This window comes from Callospermophilus lateralis, unplaced genomic scaffold (assembly GCF_048772815.1).
Source record: "Callospermophilus lateralis isolate mCalLat2 unplaced genomic scaffold, mCalLat2.hap1 Scaffold_2319, whole genome shotgun sequence".
NCBI lineage: Eukaryota > Metazoa > Chordata > Mammalia > Rodentia > Sciuridae > Callospermophilus > Callospermophilus lateralis.
In genome coordinates this window covers 144,793-164,061 of record NW_027513216.1, presented here as the reverse complement: position 1 = coordinate 164,061, position 19,269 = coordinate 144,793, and the positions used below count along the sequence as shown (strand labels likewise).

The 19,269-nt window shown below is 38.1% G+C and overlaps 1 protein-coding gene across 1 annotated transcript; it reads left to right on the top strand.

The window, feature by feature from the left end:
* The first annotated feature begins 5,107 nt into the window (after nt 1–5,107).
* On the top strand, nt 5,108–6,049 carry LOC143386984 (olfactory receptor 1E5-like). The gene has a single exon (XM_076841714.2). It carries the CDS (start codon nt 5,108–5,110, stop codon nt 6,047–6,049), a length of 942 nt encoding a protein of 313 aa, XP_076697829.2.
* Nucleotides 6,050–19,269: the final 13,220 nt, after the last annotated feature.

The following is a 19,269-nucleotide window of genomic DNA, read 5'->3' as shown; positions in this document are numbered from 1 at the left end:
TGCCACACAAACTATTCCCAGGATCTCAGATGCCACCTTCTCTATTCCAGTTGTGTGGAGTAACAAAGTTTCCCCTTGGTGATCAATGTCAACTACCCCATGCACAGTAGCAACTCTGCTGTTTGCACACTAGCTAACACATGAATCATAAAATGGTCAAACGAAGGATGGTTATATCCCTTGGCAGAAGAGCATGTCCCTTCAGAACTATACACTTCTAATGCACCGTCCTAAGTTTTCTCAGCCACTTATTTCAGTCAGTGTTGCAATGATCTTTACCATGTGAAAGCACTGCACATTCATCCTGCTCCATCTCACCTTGGCTTTTGCTTTGAGACATCTCTGGATCCACAGAGCAGAATGTCATGGGGAATCTCCTCAGCACTCAGACAAACATTAAAATCTACCATCCATTTTCTATGAACTGTTGTACAGAATGTGAAAGTGGAAATCCAGTTTTTCCAGCACCAAATATTAAAGAGACTACTGTACCAGTTTCCACCAGTACAATGAAATATCTAGCACAGTCAACTTATAAACAGGTTCATTTATTCACAGTTTGCGGAGTTAGAATGGCAAATGGCCTAGTGCAGCCTTGGCCAGGTCAGCCCTGGCATGATCACCTCATGGTGTGGGATAGGGATGGCAGAGGACAACTGGAATGGCAACTAGAATAGAGATTCCATGATCCTTTTCAAATCATCCACAATGACCTAAGGACTTTCTACAATTTTCTGCCACTTAACCATAGCAACTCCTATACTGCAATACTTAGTCTAGGCCTTTATGTATGAGCCCTTGACAGACAGCCAACATTAAAACATGGTAAATTGGCACAGGAAAAGATCAACAACAATATCTAATCATAAGTTAGAACACTTAAAGCATATACTATAATAAATTGTCTTAGTGATCTCTCTTGCTAATATCTTTAGTTTTTAGTTGTATATGGACAAAATACCTTTATTTTATCTATCTTTTTATGTGTGCCTCACATGTACTAAGGCGAGCGCCCCATCACTGAGACACAACCTCAGTCCCTCCCCCTAAAATCTTACTATACTATATTCATTCTTCTTCTACCTGTCACACTGTATCATGATAAAGTGCCTACAGGGTAAGATAAAGTGAGGTTAATGACCTAGACTTTGTTATGTAGCATTAGCTCCATAATATAATGCTCACTTGAAGGTTCACTTGAACCTTACCAAGTAAATTTCATTATGTGAGGTTTACTTATTCCACAGCAATGCAAAAAAGGGCAATCAGATGCCACTTGTATAAACTGCTATGCTCCTAAGATTTTTCAAATCATTCTCAGTCTAATACTTGATTTATTTTTATGGATTATCCAACTATTTTTCCAAAAGTCCCCAATGTAGGCTCCAACAGCACAGGATTTCTGTCCATTGCCTAAATGGGCAATGACTGTTCATTCATCCCTGAGCTCTCCATCCCCACCTTTCCCCAAAGTACAGTAGGGTATGATCAGTGACTTTAATCAGTCACCATCCAGGACTCTGATAATTTGCCTTGAAGAGGTCCTGGATAATTACTTTGTGCCTAATGAGTTAGGCCCGAATCTGGACTCCCCTGAGATGCAGAGCCTCTCAGGGCCGGGGATGGCTAGAAGGTGAGACATGAGAAGGGATGGCAGAGACACGTGATGACTACAGAGGACGTTACTTAATATGCTTGTAATGAATAAAGGGGAGCAAGATCTTGGGTCAGGGCCCAGAGTTACCCTCAGACACCCTGGGTAAGATGTCAATATGCCAGGTTGTATGATGTTCTGCCAGGTAAGTTTTCAGGTGTGACAACTTCCCTCTTTTCCATCTAGCTGCCTTCCAAGACTTTGCCACAGAATAGAAATATATTGACTAAAGTTCATCACTTATAACACTTTTTATTAATAACACTGCTCATTAATGTTACTTACTGTGCAGTGAATCCTCAAAGGTCACAGCATTTTGACATACCAGGCCTGTAAGACAGGGTTCAGTGCAGTAACAGTTCTTAACCTTTCTTTATTTTACATTCACCTAAGGAGCTTTAAAAAGCTTTGCACAAGTCACTTCACAGAGATTCCAGTTAAGTTATCTGAAGGTGCTCAGTAATCTGAGTTAAACGGCAGTGTGTATATTTGCTACTCAAGTGCTGCCCAGTGATCACAGAATTGACACCACTACTTGGGTATTCATTTAAAGTGTATGGTCGGAGCTACAGCACCAGAACGAATATCTTAACGGCAGGTAATTTGCATGTGTGTTGAGTTTAGAAACACTGCCCTACATGATTCTTGTGTGCATCCCAGAGTGAGGATATTGGATTTAATGGCTGAAGAAGAGGAAGCTCAGTGGATAAAATGTCTGCATGTGCTATCTCTGGTTTTGTGATCCCTGCACAGCTTCTTGACACAAAGATAGTCCTGCAAACTCAAAATGTAAGCAAAAGTCTGAGAAAAGAGGTACATGATTTTCTCCTCATGTTTCTTCCCTTTATGATGCCAACACATGTTGTCCAAAGGTACAAACTGTTAATGCAGTTCTGTTAAACATCAGCAGTGGGGTGGACTTCCCAGCAGTAGGACTCATTTATATCATTTAGTGAATGAGTTTCCCACATCTCTTAATGTTCCTCCTCTGCATTTTTGATGACCTGGAGACAGACTGGGTTTTTGTTTGTTTGTTTGGTACTGGGGACTGAACCCAGAGGAGCTCAACCATTGAACCACATCTCCAGACCATTTTTTTTTATGTTTTAGTAGAGACAGGGTCTCTCTGGGTTGCTTAGAGCCTTGCCAAGTTGCAGAGGATGGTTTTGAAACCATGATCCTTCTGACTCAGCCTCCCAAGCCACGGGAATTGCAGAGATGTGCAACCCTGCTCAACCATACTGAGCTTTATCAACCAAGGTTACCCAAAGAAAGCAGTGTGTGTGTGTGTGTGTGTGTGTGTGTGTGTGTGTGTGTGTGAGAGAGAGAGAGAGAGAGAGAGAGAGAGAGAGAGAGAGATTGATTTTAACGGTATAGCCCACATAGTACTGAGGATTCTTAATTCAGAAATCTGCAGGGCAGTCCTGCCTACTGGAGTCCCTGGAAGAATAGATGGTACAGCATTGAGATCACAGCATTTTGGAGGCAGAATTCTTTCTCTTCAGAAGAGTGAAGTCTTTTCTCTTATGACCTTCTACTGGCAGTAGCAAGGCTCATCACATTTGGGGGGGCAATCTACTTCACTCAAAGTCCACTAATTTAAACTTCTATATATTATAAAATACCTTCATACCAACATTCAGAACTGGTATTTTACAACAGTCTGATAACAGAACCTACCCATGTTGACACATGAAACTAATCATCACATGTGATATTGACATCTGAGGAGGAACTCAAGTGAGAACTTAAAAAAATGCAAATTTCTTCTGCTTTCCCACACTTTATAAAATGCTCATCATATCAATGAATTTGTGTGGATCAATGCCTAAAGATGTTTTAAGTCATTGGTGTGACTGAAAAGTACAGTGCTTCCGACATACCCTAATTTTTTTTTTTTTTTATAAATACAAAACTACATGTGTGAAGTTGGTGATAGAGTGTCAAAATTTAGTGCTAAATGGTGAAATCTAGTAAGTTTGTATTCTGGGAGGATTTAAGAACTGTGATTATTTTACCTAATGGGAGTTTTCTGCCTTTGAAGTTGAAGGAATTTTTCTCATCCTGAAGGACAGCCAACAAATATGGATGAAGCATTGGCCACATCAGTCACCCTGCCAGGGGCTGCCCTGCTGCAGGCAAGAGGCAGACATGGCCTGGGAAGTCAGCCATCTACCTGTGATCAGGACATTCACTGCTATGGGATGAGAACAGGAGGCAGTGCAGACAGCAACCGAACTCAACGAGGGTGGGGACACAGGGAGGTTTAGTTTCGCAAGTGTCATAAACATCCCTGAATGATAAATCAAAATAAGACAACTGAAAGAGGAAGCAGAGGGGAGAAAGTGATAGATTGGAGGAACACCAAGTATGAAATTTTAGAGGCAATAAATTTAGATTTACAGTCCAGCAGCACTGGAGAAGGGAAGGCTTGTGTCACTTGGGCGCAAGATGAGACCATGGAGGGAGACACAGCTCAGGTAACGAAGCACCATTTGTGCCCTTCAAAGAAACTTTACCTTTATCTTAAGAGCAATGAGAATATCCTGAAGCATGAATCAGGAGAGATGACCTGATTTCCATCTCAGAATGACACAATGTGAATGAATCATATTGAATGAGAAGGTATTTAAGGTGTGAAGTTAGTCCCCTGAAACAGGGGACTAACTTGAGTCTCACCTGGACTACTAGGAATGTGGTTTTTGTGATGAGGAGTGGATGAAGTAGCAGAGGAATGAAATGTAGAATATATGGAATGTGATAGATATGACTGGATTTGATGGTGCCAGAGAAGAATGGAAGAAAAAAAGTTCATACATTGTCAATTGGATCTTGCATTCCTTTATTGAAATGTGATACAGCAGAAGAGGAGGAGAGTAGTATGGATGCAACACACCATGCTGAATTTCATTAGGAACCTTTGAGCTGAAGACACCTGTGATACATCCAAGAGAAGAGGACCGTCAAGCAGTGGCATGCAGAGTTCTGTGGGTGAGAGAGACGTCTCTGCCCGAGTTTAAATATTAATCTAAGTATTTGGCATATGGTGAGATTTTTCTTGTGGTTCTATATAGAATTATAAAAGAATGGGATTTACAAAAATATTTGAGGAACATCATCCTGTAAGATATTATAAAGCAGAAACCAATTACAGTTGCTAAGAATGACCAGTCAGGAAGGGAAGAGAAAATCCAACACTCCTTTTGTGACAGAAGCAAACAGATAAGTATTTAGGAAAGAATGGGCTACTGAAACATGTTGAAAAGAAGATGAGAAAAAGTAATAAATGATCATAGAGATTAAAGACACTTGAAGATTATACTTATTGTGATGGTGGTGGGATCAACTATTGTAGAACACGTAAACAATGTGTATGAGAAAAACATGATCATTTTCACTTGGGTTTTTAAAGGGACTTTTTATTTCTCTTAAAGGTATTGGAGAGAGATAATAATGGGGAAAAACCAAACTCTCATCTCAGAGTTCCTCCTCCTGGGCCTGCCCATCCAGCCAGAGCACCAGAACCTCTTCTATGCCCTGTTCCTGGCCATGTATCTTACCACCGTCCTGGGGAACCTCCTCATCATCACCCTCATTTGCCTGGACTCCCATCTGCACACTCCCATGTATTTGTTTCTCAGCAACTTGTCCCTCTCTGACCTCTGCTTTTCCTCTGTCACCATGCCCAAATTGCTACAGAACATGCAGAATGAAGTCCCTTCCATCCCCTATGCAGGCTGCCTGACACAAATATACTTCGTCCTATTTTTTGGAGACCTTGGGAACTTCATCCTCATGGCCATGGCCTATGACCGCTATGTGGCCATCTGCTTCCCCCTGCACTACACCACCATCATGAGCCCCAAGCTCTGTCTCTCCCTGATGGTGCTGTTCTGGGTGCAGACCACGTTCTATTCCTTGTTGCACACCCTGCTAGTTAACAGATTGTCCTTCTGTGCAGACAATGTGATCCCGCACTTTTTCTGTGAAATATCCGCCCTGCTAAAGCTGGCCTGCTCTGACACTCAAGTAAATGAGTGGGTGCTATTTATTATAGGAGGAATTGTTGTTGTCATCCCCTTCCTACTCATTCTTGTGTCCTATGCAAAGATAGTGTCCTCCATTCTCAAGGTCCCTTCTGCTCGAGGTATCCGTAAGACCTTCTCCACCTGTGGCTCCCACCTCTCTGTGGTGTCACTGTTCTATGGGACAGTCATTGGTCTGTACTTATGTCCATCAGCTAATAAATCTACTGTGAAAGACACTGTCATGGCTCTGATGTACACGGTGGTCACTCCCATGCTGAACCCCTTCATCTACAGCCTGAGGAACAGAGAAATAAAGGGAGCCCTAGGAAGGGCTCTTTTTAGAAAGAAAATTTCCTTCTGTGTGTGAAGGGCTTTTAACATAATTATTAAATTAATATTCTTAGTGATATTAATATTGGAATATTTTCTCAGAATTTTCCCTCACCATGGGAACTTTGGCTGAAGTAGCATAGGATATAACTGTTCAATAGGCAAAAGAAAGGAACTTTAGCAGATCCGTGGACTAGGGAAGGTGGTCTTGTGGGTCTAACTTTGCTTTCCTTTGGTTTCATTGCTGGTCCTGATCCAGTGGTGCCTCTCTGCACATCTGCAGGGGCTCTGTGGCTGGTTCCAGAGACTCTGATGGTTCTCTGAATTCAGATTGTGAATTTGGTGGGTCGTAGTTATGGTGTCTCCCCTCAATAATTTAATGGTTCACTTTGACATGCCCTGTTTATGGGAACCAGAGTAAAGTTCCAAAGAGAAAATACAAGACAGTGATAGCACCTAAGAACAATGATCAGAGAAGGGGACTTTCAGTCTCCATTTCTCCAGGTAGAGATGATGCCTCCTGGGAGTCAGGGTCTGGAGAAATTTGTGGAAGTTGTCTTTAATTTTAGACCAGACCCACGGCTGAGTCATTCTCAGAACTGATACTGTTCCTTGCATGAGTACCATGCAGGGAAGCCTTCTTCTCTAGCAATTCAGCTTTAGGGTGGATAAAAATTACCCAGAAATATTGTTTAAAAAATGCAGATTTCACGAAATTTTTTAGAGGTTATAATTCAACTGATCTGGGTGGTGTTCAGGAATCTGTATTTTAAACAAGCACAGGGGGATTCTGCTGCAGTCTTTCACTGACCCAGGTCACAGTCTCTATGTAAGTATCTCCTATCACAGTAGCCTCAGTTTCTAGTCTGTCTTGACTAGTTTGAGGAAATGCAGATACAGTGGTGAGTGAGCAAGCCAGAAAGGGAGCTTATTTCCAGAGGGCAGGATGAAGGCAGTGGAGAAAATAAACATCAACAAGATAACCTTAGCAAGTAGAGAGTGCCACGAAATTAATAAGCACACAATATGATGGAGAATAACTCGTAGGTGAGGGTGGCTTTCTTATGTTACTTATTTAGTTAGTTTTTTGGTGCTGAGGATTGAACCCAGAGGTGGGATCTCACTAATTTGCTCAGAATCTTGCAAAATTGCTGAGGCTGACCTTGAATTTGGGATCTTCCTGCCTCAGCCTTCCAAGTTGCTGGGATTACAGTGTGCACCATCATGCCTGGTGAGGTAGACTTCTTTAAATGAAAAAGGTCAGGAAAGACTTCTCTAGAAGACATTGGAATTGAGACTTTAAAGTTGAGACTTATTAATAATTTAATTGGAACTGCATTATATTTATATTTTTTAATATTGTTTTAGTTGTCAGTGAACCTTTATTTATTTATATGTGGTGCTGAGAATCGAACTCAGTGTCTCACACATGCTAGGAAAGTGCCTTACCACTGAGACACAACCCAGCCCCTTATATTTATATTCTGATTTAGAGAGGGTAAGAATTTTCGTGATAATAAATTTTCTCAGCCTGGAACATGGCATATTTTTGCATTTTTATATCTTGTGAATTTTCTTCATAAATTTCTTTTTTAGCTTTCTTTCTATAGGTGTTATGCTTTACTTGTACTTATTCTGAAGTATTTTATAGTTTTCATTCTTGCTGCTTTGCTGCCGTATTTAAATATTTTTTCCATCTATAGTTTGAGGTTGCTAAAATTGAGAAAATCTGATTCATATACATTTCTTGTATCCAAGTTCCTTTGAGCAAATAATGTCTATCTGCAGATACGTACATAGTCCACCCTCAGTAAATGAATGAATGTCTTACTGCTAGTATGGGAAACATCAACTGTTCCTGCCTCATGGAAGAGTTCCCATTTGTGGGGAGAGACGCAAATGAGTTCATGGAGAAAATGGAAGGGAGAGGTCCATTTGATACAGACAAAGACAGGAGCTCAAGTTTAGAGTTTGAGAAAATAGGTTTTGAATCTTTATTCTACCACTAAGAAGCTATGTGGATTTTGCAAGATCTCTGAACATTAATTTCTTCACCTGTAGTTGGAGACAATAAATGGTTCCCTCTTGATACAAAATGAAGGAAGATAAGACAGGTAGAGCACTTAGGAAACATCCTGACAGTAAACTTTCAATATGTGCTCTTTAGTATTTAATAGTTTGATGACTATTTCTCTTTGAAATTTAAAAAATCCCAGGATGTATAAATGTATGAATCTTTTTATCCTTCAGAAATTATGTGCAGAGTGCATAGAACCATTTAATTTACAAATGTGTGATCCTTCCATTTTATTAAAAAATGCTTTTGGCTCTAATATTTTACTTCCTTGGGGTTTCTCAAATTCTCATATTGGATCTTGGGTGTCTATTCCCTTTAACTATGATTTATTTCCCATTATTTTAATTTGTCTCCTTCATCTGAATTTTTGGGAGGAATCTGACATTTGTATTTTACTGCTAGTATGAGAAATATCATCTGTTCCTGCCTCATGGAAGAGTTACTGTTTGTGGGGAGAGAGGGCATATGAGATCATGGAGAAAATGGGAGGGAGGGGTCCATTTGATACAAAATAGACCGTCCTTTCTCAGAGTGTCCATACAGGTATCATCTGCACTCCATGCAAGTTTTCAAAATTGACATTTTTATGCTAAAATATTTTAAAGTAAATAATAATTATTGTAGTATCAGTCCCCTAAACATTTATACTACATCTTTAAAAAAGAAGAAAAAACCCTCAAACCTTTTATATCCCAAATAATATTTTTACAACCAATTAATGAATAATTAATCAATAACTATTATTATCTTACCTCTAGTCCATATTCAACTTTCTCCAGTTATCCCCAAAATTGTTCTTTCCAGTTGGTTTGTCAAAATAGGAATCCTATCCAGGACCATGCATTGTGGCTGGTTGATAAGATCCCTGCTGTGGATTTTTTTAGTCTGTGACAATTCATTTTTCATAGCAGTGACTGCATGAAGAGATAGACCCTCTCTCCTCTTTCTCCTAGTCAAGTTCACTGACTGCAGCATCAGCATCACCTGGAACTTGTTTTCTCAAAATTTCAAGTCCCAGCCCAGACCACTGAACACAAAGCCATGTTGACCTCTCTGTCCATGATGACATGGGCAGTCAGATCCTTCTAATCATTTTCTCCTAGCTTGTTTCTTGGGATCCTGTATTCCTGTAACCAGGAGTTATTGATAGAAGTCTGATTACATTTAAGTTACACATTTTGGACTAAAATTCATCATAAGATGTTGTGTGCCATGATTGACTAATGCTAAGAACTCCTACTGGATTGGGGAATACATCTCTGTTTCCCTCTGTAACTAGGTGGTACTTGATGTGATGTTAGTTTGGTATCCTACAAATAACTGTGTCTCCATCAGCCATTCATTGAGTAGTGTTAGCATCATTTTATAATTTCATTTATCTTTCTTGAACTGATCCTTTAATTAGAGTTTGAGAATTTTCTCTCATAGGTCTTGAATGCCTGTTTTGAAGTTTCCTCCCCAAGGTATTTTGCCCCCCTCTCCCTTTTGGTTCTTATTTGAAATGAGTTCTTCTCTTTCATCACATCTTCTATCTGGGTGTTGTTTGTATATGTGAAGAGGATTGTTTTGTATATGTTGATTCTATAATTTGTAACTATTATCAATGTTCTTTGTTTTTCAGGTTTTTGTGTGTGTGTTATTTAGAACATCTTTTCATCTGTAGATAGAGATAATTGTACCTCTTTCTTTTTTTTTTTCAATACTGGGGATCCAACCCAGGGATACTTAACTACTGGGAAACATACCAGCCCTTTTTATTTTTTATTTTGAGGCAAGACCTTGACAAGCTGAATAGGCTGGCCTCAAATTCTCAATCCTCTTGCCTCAGGCTGCCCAGTCATTGGAATTAAAGGCATGCACCTATCTTTGGCTTTCCATTCTTTTATCATTTTAATTGATTTTTCCTATCTAGTTATTTTATTAGTTCTCTAATACAATGTGAAATAGGAATTTTAATTTAATTTTATCCTCATATTATTCTTGACTTTAATATGAATGTCTTCTTTGTTTCACTGAGAACGTGGCTTTTTCATCTTTTTTTTTTTTTTGGTCCTGAGGATTGAACCCAAGAGCCCTTCACCTCTGAGCCACACCCCCAGTCCTTTCTAATATTTTATTTAGAGACAGGATCTCGCTGAGTTGTTTAGAGCCTTGCTAAGTTGCTGATGTTAACTTTGAACTCACTATCCCCCTGCCTCAGCCTCCTAAGATACTGAGATTACAGACTCCCCTACTGCCACCTGGCCCCAATAATTTTTTTAAAACAAAGATTAAATGAGTTAGAATATATTAAGTATTTAAAATATTTATGTAGTATACTCTCAATAAATACATGAATACACAACCAATGTAACTCTATATCATGTTTAACCACAAGAACAGGATCCCTAATTAGAATAAGTTATATTCCATGTATATGTCAAAATACACTCTATTGTCATGTATATCTAAAAAGAACAAATAAAAAATATAAATAACAGACAAAACTTTTTAAAATAAAAGAAGTTGACTTTTTAACAAAGATAAGCATATTTTTATCATGTTAATGAAATATTCACTGATTTTTTCTAAGTCAGAAGTGGGTTGCATTGTGATGTATTCACATGTGCACATAGCATAGTTTGATCAATTTCATATCACATTGATTCCACTTTTATGTATAACTGTAATGCATGAATTAAAAATAAATAAATAAATAGAAAGAAGATCCATGAAGTAAAGGATGAGGTCCAGGGGAAGGGAGAGTCGGGCAGGAAAGAGGAAGTTTGGGAGACTGAAGTGGAGCATTATATTTCATGCATGTAGGATTGTGTCAAAACGAACCCCAATATTATGAATAACTATAATGCACTAAAACAAATATTAAAAATTAAAATATTTTTAAAAGAGAAGTGATTGTTCAGCCTGCTTGAAGCCCTAATCATAAAAGCAACATTTGGCTACTCTTTCTCCCCAAGAAGTACATGGGTGTTGAATGGTGTTAAATGTCTTTTCACCATTCCCAAGGATAAGAATATTATTTTTTCTATATTTAACCAGCTCTGTATTCCTGGATTTATCCTCTCTATGGTGAAGATGTAGTATTTTTTAAATGTTCTGTTGGATCTTGCTTTTATTTTCTGGAGACGTGTGTGTGAATACTTAAAATTAAGATTCTTCTATGGTATATTTTTTGTATAGTTCTTATTGATATTATACTTTGTTTATTACTTTTTTTTGGTACTGGTGATTGAACCCAGGGTGCTAACCACAGAGCTACCTCACCATCCCTTTTATTTTTTATTTTGAGTTGCTTAGAGACTTGATAAGTTGCTGAGACTGGCCTTGAACTTCTGATCCTCCTGCCTCAGCCTCCAGAGCTGCTGGGATTATAGATGTGCGTTATCATGCCTGACCAGACTGTATTTTTGTCATCAGTTGTTTTCCCCACCTGAAAGAGGATTATAACCTCCCATTCTTTGCCTGAATGTGATATGTGCCCTTTCCAGGCAAAAGTTATTATGTTTCTATTAAGTTCTTTTGCCCTTTTCTTCTTTTACCAAAGAAAGGTATCCCAAAGATTTTTCAGCTTGGGTCCCTGAATGAAGAGGGCACATGAAACAGTTAATCAAGGTACACACAATTTCAGTTCATATGTAATGTAGGTAAGCAAACAAATCTTTCTCTTTTTAAGCTCCTGAAATTTCTGATCATTTTCTATCACAGTTTTAATAAAAGAAAAAAAATGATAAAATAACAATCACTTATTTTCCATTGCAGCATGTAGTTGGCTTAGATTTTCCATCCCTTTCAGGGTTATTTTTGGTGTATTGCCTTCTTCATAGATTGTTTATTTCATCCAGTGTTATACATTTATTTGCATGGACTTAAGCAAAGTAACCTTATGATTGTAAAAAACATTTATATCCCTCTGCCATTTTTTTCTTTTTCCTTTCTTTCTTCTTCTTGTTGTTTGTTTTGTTTTTAATGCAGACAGAAGCTTATTTAGGAAAGTAAAGGCACATTCAAAGGAGAATGTGGGCCATCTTCAGAGGGAGAAACAGCCCCCCACCCCATCATTTCTTAGTTTGTCTTCCTGTGTTCTCTTTCTCTCTTCCTTTGATTAATAAGTGGCTTCTCTCTTTTATTAATTTTTTTGAAGAAAAAATATTCAGATCAATGTTAAGAGTTAAATTAGCATAGCCATCACTGCAAATATTTATCATTTCTCTGTGATGAGAACATTTAAAAATCTTCTCTTACAAAATGCTTTTATTAGTGCATTATAGTTACATATAATAGCCAGGTTCATTTTGACAAAATTCTACATGAATGGAATATAATTTGCTCTACCTCGATCCCCAGTCCTTCCTCTTTCCCTCCTCTCCTCCCTCCCTGGCTCCCCTTCTTCTACTCTATGGGTCTTCCTGCTGTTTATTTATTATTTTTTTAATTGGTGCTTTATAGGCATACATAAGGTAAAATTCCCCTTGGTCTATTTATTTATGCACATAGCATAATTTGGTCAATTTCATTGCACAGTTTTTCTCTTTTCATGTCCCCTCTCCCTCCCCACTTACCAAATCCCCTCTTTTAGCTATTGTGAAATATGTAGGACATTAATAACTATAGACCCCTAGAATTTATTCCTCCTATCTAATTGTAACTTTCATTTTATGATGTATATACGTATGGAGACATCACAGTACACCCCATAAATATGTACAATTATTATTTGTCACTTAAAAATAAATGAAACTAAAAAATTTGAAATGGTGAAATTAAATGATAAAAAATCTTAACAGCTTTATTGAGATTTAACTCCCATACCATACCCATACAACAAAATCCCCCTATTCCAATATATAGCCAATGGCTTCTAGTGTATTTATGGAGTTGCAGAACAATCACCATAACTGAATGCAGAGAATTTTCATCACCCCAAAGAAACCCCTCACTCTTCAGCCATCTCCCTCACTTGCCCACCTTTCCCAGGCCGTCAGTCAATCTACTTTCTGTCTGTAGATTCACCTGTTCTGGACACTCATGTAATGCAGTCATACAGTATGGCCCTTGGTGACTGGCTTCTTTCACGTGGCATAATGTTTTCAAGGTCCACACATGATGTAACATGCATCATTCCTCTCTGTTGCCAAATATTATTCCATTGTATGGATAGGCCACATTTTTTTTCAGCCATTTACCGGTTGGTGGGCATTTGGGTTGTCTTCAGTTTTTGTCTATTATGAAAAATGGGATTAGTAACATTATGGCAAGTTTTTGTGTGGATGTACATTTTCATGTCTCTGGGATACTCCTTGGGGTAGAGTTGCTGGGTCACAGGGTAACCCTACACTTAGCCTTCTGAGGAACTGCTAAACTATTTTCCAAAGATGTTGAGCTGTTTTATAGTCCCCCCAGCAGTGTATGAGAGTTCCGATTTCTCCACATCCTTGGTAACATTATCCAACTGGCCATCCTGGAGGGTGTGGAGTATTATCTCACTGTAGATATGTCTGCCTTTTTCTCTCTTTTTTTTTTGTTTGCATGTAAGACAATTTTATTTCATAGTTGTCTACAAAACCACAGACACTATTTTCATCACATAAAAACATTAGTTCAGGTACCCATAAAAGATGATTATATAGACTCACTTAAATAAAAATGCACCATCCATTATATGGGATCAGAGAGATTGCTTGGAAAAACTTGTATCTGGACCAATTTCTTAAATATATCATTGTTAATTGCCTTTTTATTACTGAATTATAGCTGCTATTTGTATAGTCTAGATTAAAATCCCTCATCAGATAAATGATTGGCAAAAATTTTCTCCCACAATCTATAAGTTGTTTTTCCCCCTTTCTTGATAGTGTCCTTTGAAGCACAAATGTTTTAGAATTAATGATATGCAACTTATCTTCTTTTTATTTTGTGGTCTGTGCTTTTGGTGTCATAGCTAAGAAACCATTGCCTTATTTGAGGTCATGAAAATCTATGCCTCTATTTTCTCCTATTACTTTCACAGTTTAGTTCTTATACCCAGGCTTTTGATCCATTTTTAATTAATTTTGTATATGATCTGAGGCAGGGGTTCAAATCTATTATTTTGAAAGTGAATATTCAGTTACCCCAAAATGATTTGATGGTGGGCGACACCCGATCAATCTGTAGTTTCCCATTTTATCCACCTATCACCCTACAATATGGGGCCTCTATTTGTTATTATTGTTATTAAAGTGAATTCAACCTCAGTCCTTTCCAAATAGTGTGGTAATACATCCAATAATTAAGAATTCCCTTCAAGGTGGTGAATAGTTATGAGTTGGAAAGATTTGAGTAGAAATGTAGTGAAACAAAATACAGTCCCCAATACTGTAGGTTGTCCCAAGGATGTAATTTAAGGTCATCATCTCCACTCTCCACTACCCATTCTAAATTTCCCTTACCTAGGCTGTCACTTTGGCAGATCTGGTATAATGTCTTTGGTCTTCATCCATACAGGCCTGAGTTCTTAGCTATCCTGCTCTTTTTGTGTTATAATGACTAAACTTTCTTATTAACATTTATTACTCTTCATGGAAATACTAAGAGATATCCAAGTGAATGCTCTAAGTTTAAGACATATCACTTTCTGCCCTAACTGTGTAGTAGCAACCACAGATCTTCATGAAAATCAATATCAATTATACTGATTAGAAAAGTAACACCCATCTCTTCCTGTAGTTCGCCTTCATGAGGAGGACAAAATGGTCAGAGGGTAATTACAGTTTCTATTTTAATGGATTCCTTAAAGGAAAGTAACATTTTTAGATTTTGTTTGAACTGCTAAAATGATGAAAACATTAAAATGTGATAAGTTTTGTATAGTGTAAATTCCCAGAGAAACCACTTATAAATGCACACTCAAAAACACTATAGATAAATCAAACATTTGAGTAACTCACAAGAAGGCAGGAAGAAGAAATCAGAAAAGAAAAATAGAGAAGACAAATTCAAACAAAAAATAAATTGGTAAATGTTAAGTTTGAATATTCTAACAACTATGTTAAATATAAATGGTCTAAATACACAAAGTAAAAGATAAAGATTGGCATAGTGAGTCTGAAATGAACATCATCCAACTGTACACTGTCCACAAGAAGCTCTCTTCAAATATTAAAATGTAACAGCTTATCAGTTGTAGTAGGATTGAAAAATACCTGCAAATGTTCATGAGAAGAAAAAGAAGTGGACATATCAATTTCATATAAGGTAGATTTTTGGAACAAAGGAAATTACCAGAGACAGAGAAGGATATTTCATAATAATAAAAAGGTCAATTACAAAAACATACCAATCTGAAATGTGTAATCATTCAACTGAGGAGCAAAATATGGGGGGGAAAAACTGAGAGAACTGAAGGGATACATAGACAAATCCACAACTAGAGTTTGAGAATTCAAGATCCCCCTTTCAACAGTTGATTGAACAACTAGACAGCAGTGAGCATCAGGATCCATTTGGCATTTATCAACCACTCCCCTTGATAATAACAGAACAAGTACTACCTTCAAGAGCCCATAGAACATACACCAAAATAGACCATATCCTGGGCTATAAATCAAGTCTCAACAGATTTAACATAATTGAAATCACACACAAGGTGTTCTCTAAACACAATAAAATCCAACGAGAAACCAATAACACAAAGATAAGGGGAAAATTTCTAGGCACTTGAAAGCCAAATATCATACTCCTAAATAATCCACAAAGAAGTTACACGTGTAATAAAACTGAATTGAACTGAATTAAAAGGAAAATACAATATACCAAAATTTGTAGAACATAACTAAAATGCTGATGAGAGAAAAATTCATGGCTCTAAATAAATACATTAGAGAAGAAGAAAGTCCTCATCAGTAATTTCTAGTTTTCTACCATTTTCAACAAAACTGAAATGACTTTTCTTATGCATTTTTCTTCAGGTACGTGAATGAAGACTTTCCAGGGTACATAGCTAAGAATGGACTGTTGGGAGGAAGATCATTTGCACCTCACCCCTTACTAGTGGATTCTGTTGGTGCCTTTCACTGGCTGGTTGCAGGAAGCCATCCATGAATTACATGAATATCTTCTCTTGGCATGGAGGCCAGGGAGGTTTAGGTTTGGCCTTGGAACTATCTGTGATTCTCCCATGGCAATAGATTGCCCAACGAACATGACCTTTATCTCTGCTCTGCTAGGAAGAGCCCCCATCGTAGCTCCAGAAACAGGCACAACCTGTTGGGAACTGGACAGCCCAACTTTAACCTTTTTTGGTGAAGAACATTCTATGGAAGGCCTTTGATGTATCCCGATATAAATAAAGCAGGCACAGGCTCCATTTTGGCCATAGTCTAGAAGTTCTATCCATCTGATCAGCTTGCCTGTCCTGCCCCTATTTTTGAAACTACTTTCTGTGTTCTGTGGTTTTTTCCTCCATTCTATTTTTCTTAGCTTTTATTTCTCAGCCATTCCATTTCACTGAGAGGAACCCCATTTCCACCATCCGCTCAGGACATGGTTCACCCATCTCCCCCCATCCCCAGCTGCTGTGATTTTTGGCTACCAACAGCTCATAATTTCTCCTTTTGGTCATAGAGGCCTTCCCAGCTCTCACTGCTCTGGGAGGTAAGAGGCAGGCATCCAGTGGCCAAGGACTGACTGACACAGGTGTCCAAGGATGGCTTCTTGACTCTGGGTGGGACTGACTCTATAGGAGCAATCCATGTTCAGAGGCCCACTCAAGACCAGGGTGAAGTTGATGTACTGAACCTGTATCCTCCTTATTTCCATATTGTTCTGAAAGGGCTCTTCAATGCCCACTTTCTCCATTCCCATGAGTTTCTCTGCTTCTAGGGAACCCTGACCCAAGATGACTAGTATTGCTGAAGTTGTTGCAAAATGGTTGCACCAATATACACATTTAAGCTGAAGCTTAAAGACTTAGAAACAAAAAGCCATTTAGTGTTGAGGGAGGAGCTTCATGGCAAGGGGATAAACAAAAGCCCCAAGACTTTGTGAATCCAGAGGATTGAAATAAAGCCAATATGGCTGAAGTACTGGGAACAAAGAAAAGAGAAGATAATGGTTGAGATTGTAGATATGTGTAGGAGCAAGACCAGGGGAAGTCTTGTAAGCTGTTTTCATTTTTTGCCTAAGTGTGATGTTAAGTGTGAAATCATGATTTAAGCAGTGAAGTGAGAAGTTCAATTTAAACTTTAAGAAAATTACTCAGTGTGTAAAGAGTAGATTGGAAAGAGATAAGAAACAAGGAGAAGGATCACACAGCAAGAAAAATGGATAATAAAAATTAGCATTCATGCAAAAGTAAGAAACTTAATTAGATGTATAGCACAATACTGTTTATGTAAATAAAACACAAAAATGCTCAGTGATAACATTTTCTTCAAGGACATGCATATATTGAAATGGCCGCCATATATGAGAAAGAAAGGGAATGGCCGCCATATTTGAGAGAGGAAGAAAATGGAGATTTGGGCAAATAAAGATAATAAAACCAGAGGTGTAAGAATAGATAATGTGTCATAAACTGAGATACAGAATTTATTCTACTTTGTACCTAAGAAAACAAAAAGCAAAACAGCAGCAACCACTCATCTCCCCACCCATGTATTTACTCTCCTCATGGAGACCCACGTCTATGGAAAAAGTGTAGAGAGAGAATAATAGTGCCTTGCTGTTGAGGGACTGCAGGACCAGGTTGTCCAAGAGACATTTAAAATAATCCAAACTTTTACTCACCAAGTGGGTTTTACTGGGTTACATAGACTTTCCCTAGGGATTAATTCAGCATCTGAATCAAGAAACCTGGAGGAAGCAGAACCTCCCTGGAGCCTCATTAGGGAGGAAACAGATAGGAGCACGGAGGGAGGCTGATGACTGACGGTGATGGGATGTTCCTAATGTAATGTCTCAGCCTCATTTCTTCTTTCCCTGGATGATTCCATGGAGTGTGGTCCCAAGACATCTTGTTATTTCCCCTTTGCTCAAGTTTATATCCCAGTCTCACTAGACCTGGAAACCAAGTTTCCACCATATCTGATTAAAGCTCTGTGCTTGCAGCACACAGGGCAGGGATAAACCCTGTTGGGTGTCAGTAAAAGTCTATGGATAGAAAGCAATTGCTTCAGTGCTTGGTGAGGACGAGAACTATTTATAAATATATACTATTTCCCTTTCTGTCCACAGAAGCATATGTCATATTCCCCCAAAGCATTTGTCAAATGTATTTGTTATTTTATAATTTATGTTGGCTCTTTTGTTTCTCTGTCTAGCCTTTAGAGAGAGTCCTGGTGTCTGGAAAGTATGTTTGGGGAGGAGAGCATGTCAGCTCTGTTCAATGACATGCTGCTCTGAGGGGCTTTAGGGCCTCTTCTCAGACACCAGACAAAACTCTCCAGAACCCAAATATATTTATTGAGCAAAATTCCTTGGACTGTATGTACTTTTTTTGTGTGTGTGTGATTAACCTCTGAGCTGAGCAGCATAGAGAAGTGAACCCTTGCTGGAATCTTAAGCAAGGAATCTCTCAATAGATACACTAATGTCTGGGGGGTCCCAATTCCTGAGCTGAGCCCTGGGGACATTGGAAGGAATTAAAGGGTCTTGCCCAAGAGAAGTCCCAGATCTTGGTTCATTGGGAAATAGACAAATAAAAATCATGTCTAATCTCAACAACAGAGATAACTGCATGCAACATATTGGTATATTTACTTTAAATATTTTTCTGACCCTGAAGAAAGTTTTGCTTTTTGTCAACATCTCATAAGAAATTTCTTATGCCCAAACATGCTACATTACGTCTCACCTGTTATGGTATCACCAGGAGGCTGAAGCATTGCCCCATTGGTGAGCATTTGGCCTCTTCATTTTAAAAAATTACAAATAATTCTGTATTGGACATCTTCAGTTATAAAGCTAATTCCATTTTGGATGATTTAATAGGTTATCTATCCCTGGGAGTATAAATGATAGAGTCAAATTATACACATAGTAAAATTTTTAATATCTTAGTTTTTTAAATACTAAATAATAACCAATCTTGGTGGTTTGATACATACACTTGCAAGTTTTTCTAATAATGTACAAGTGCATGCATATCAACTTCACAAATAAGATCACATGAACATGTATTTTTTTATTTGAAACTTCATGGA

Coding starts and splice junctions, on each gene's coding strand:
- LOC143386984 (XM_076841714.2), top strand. CDS start 5,108: ATGGGGAAAAACCAAACTCTCATCTCAGAGTTCCTCCTCCTGGGCCTG.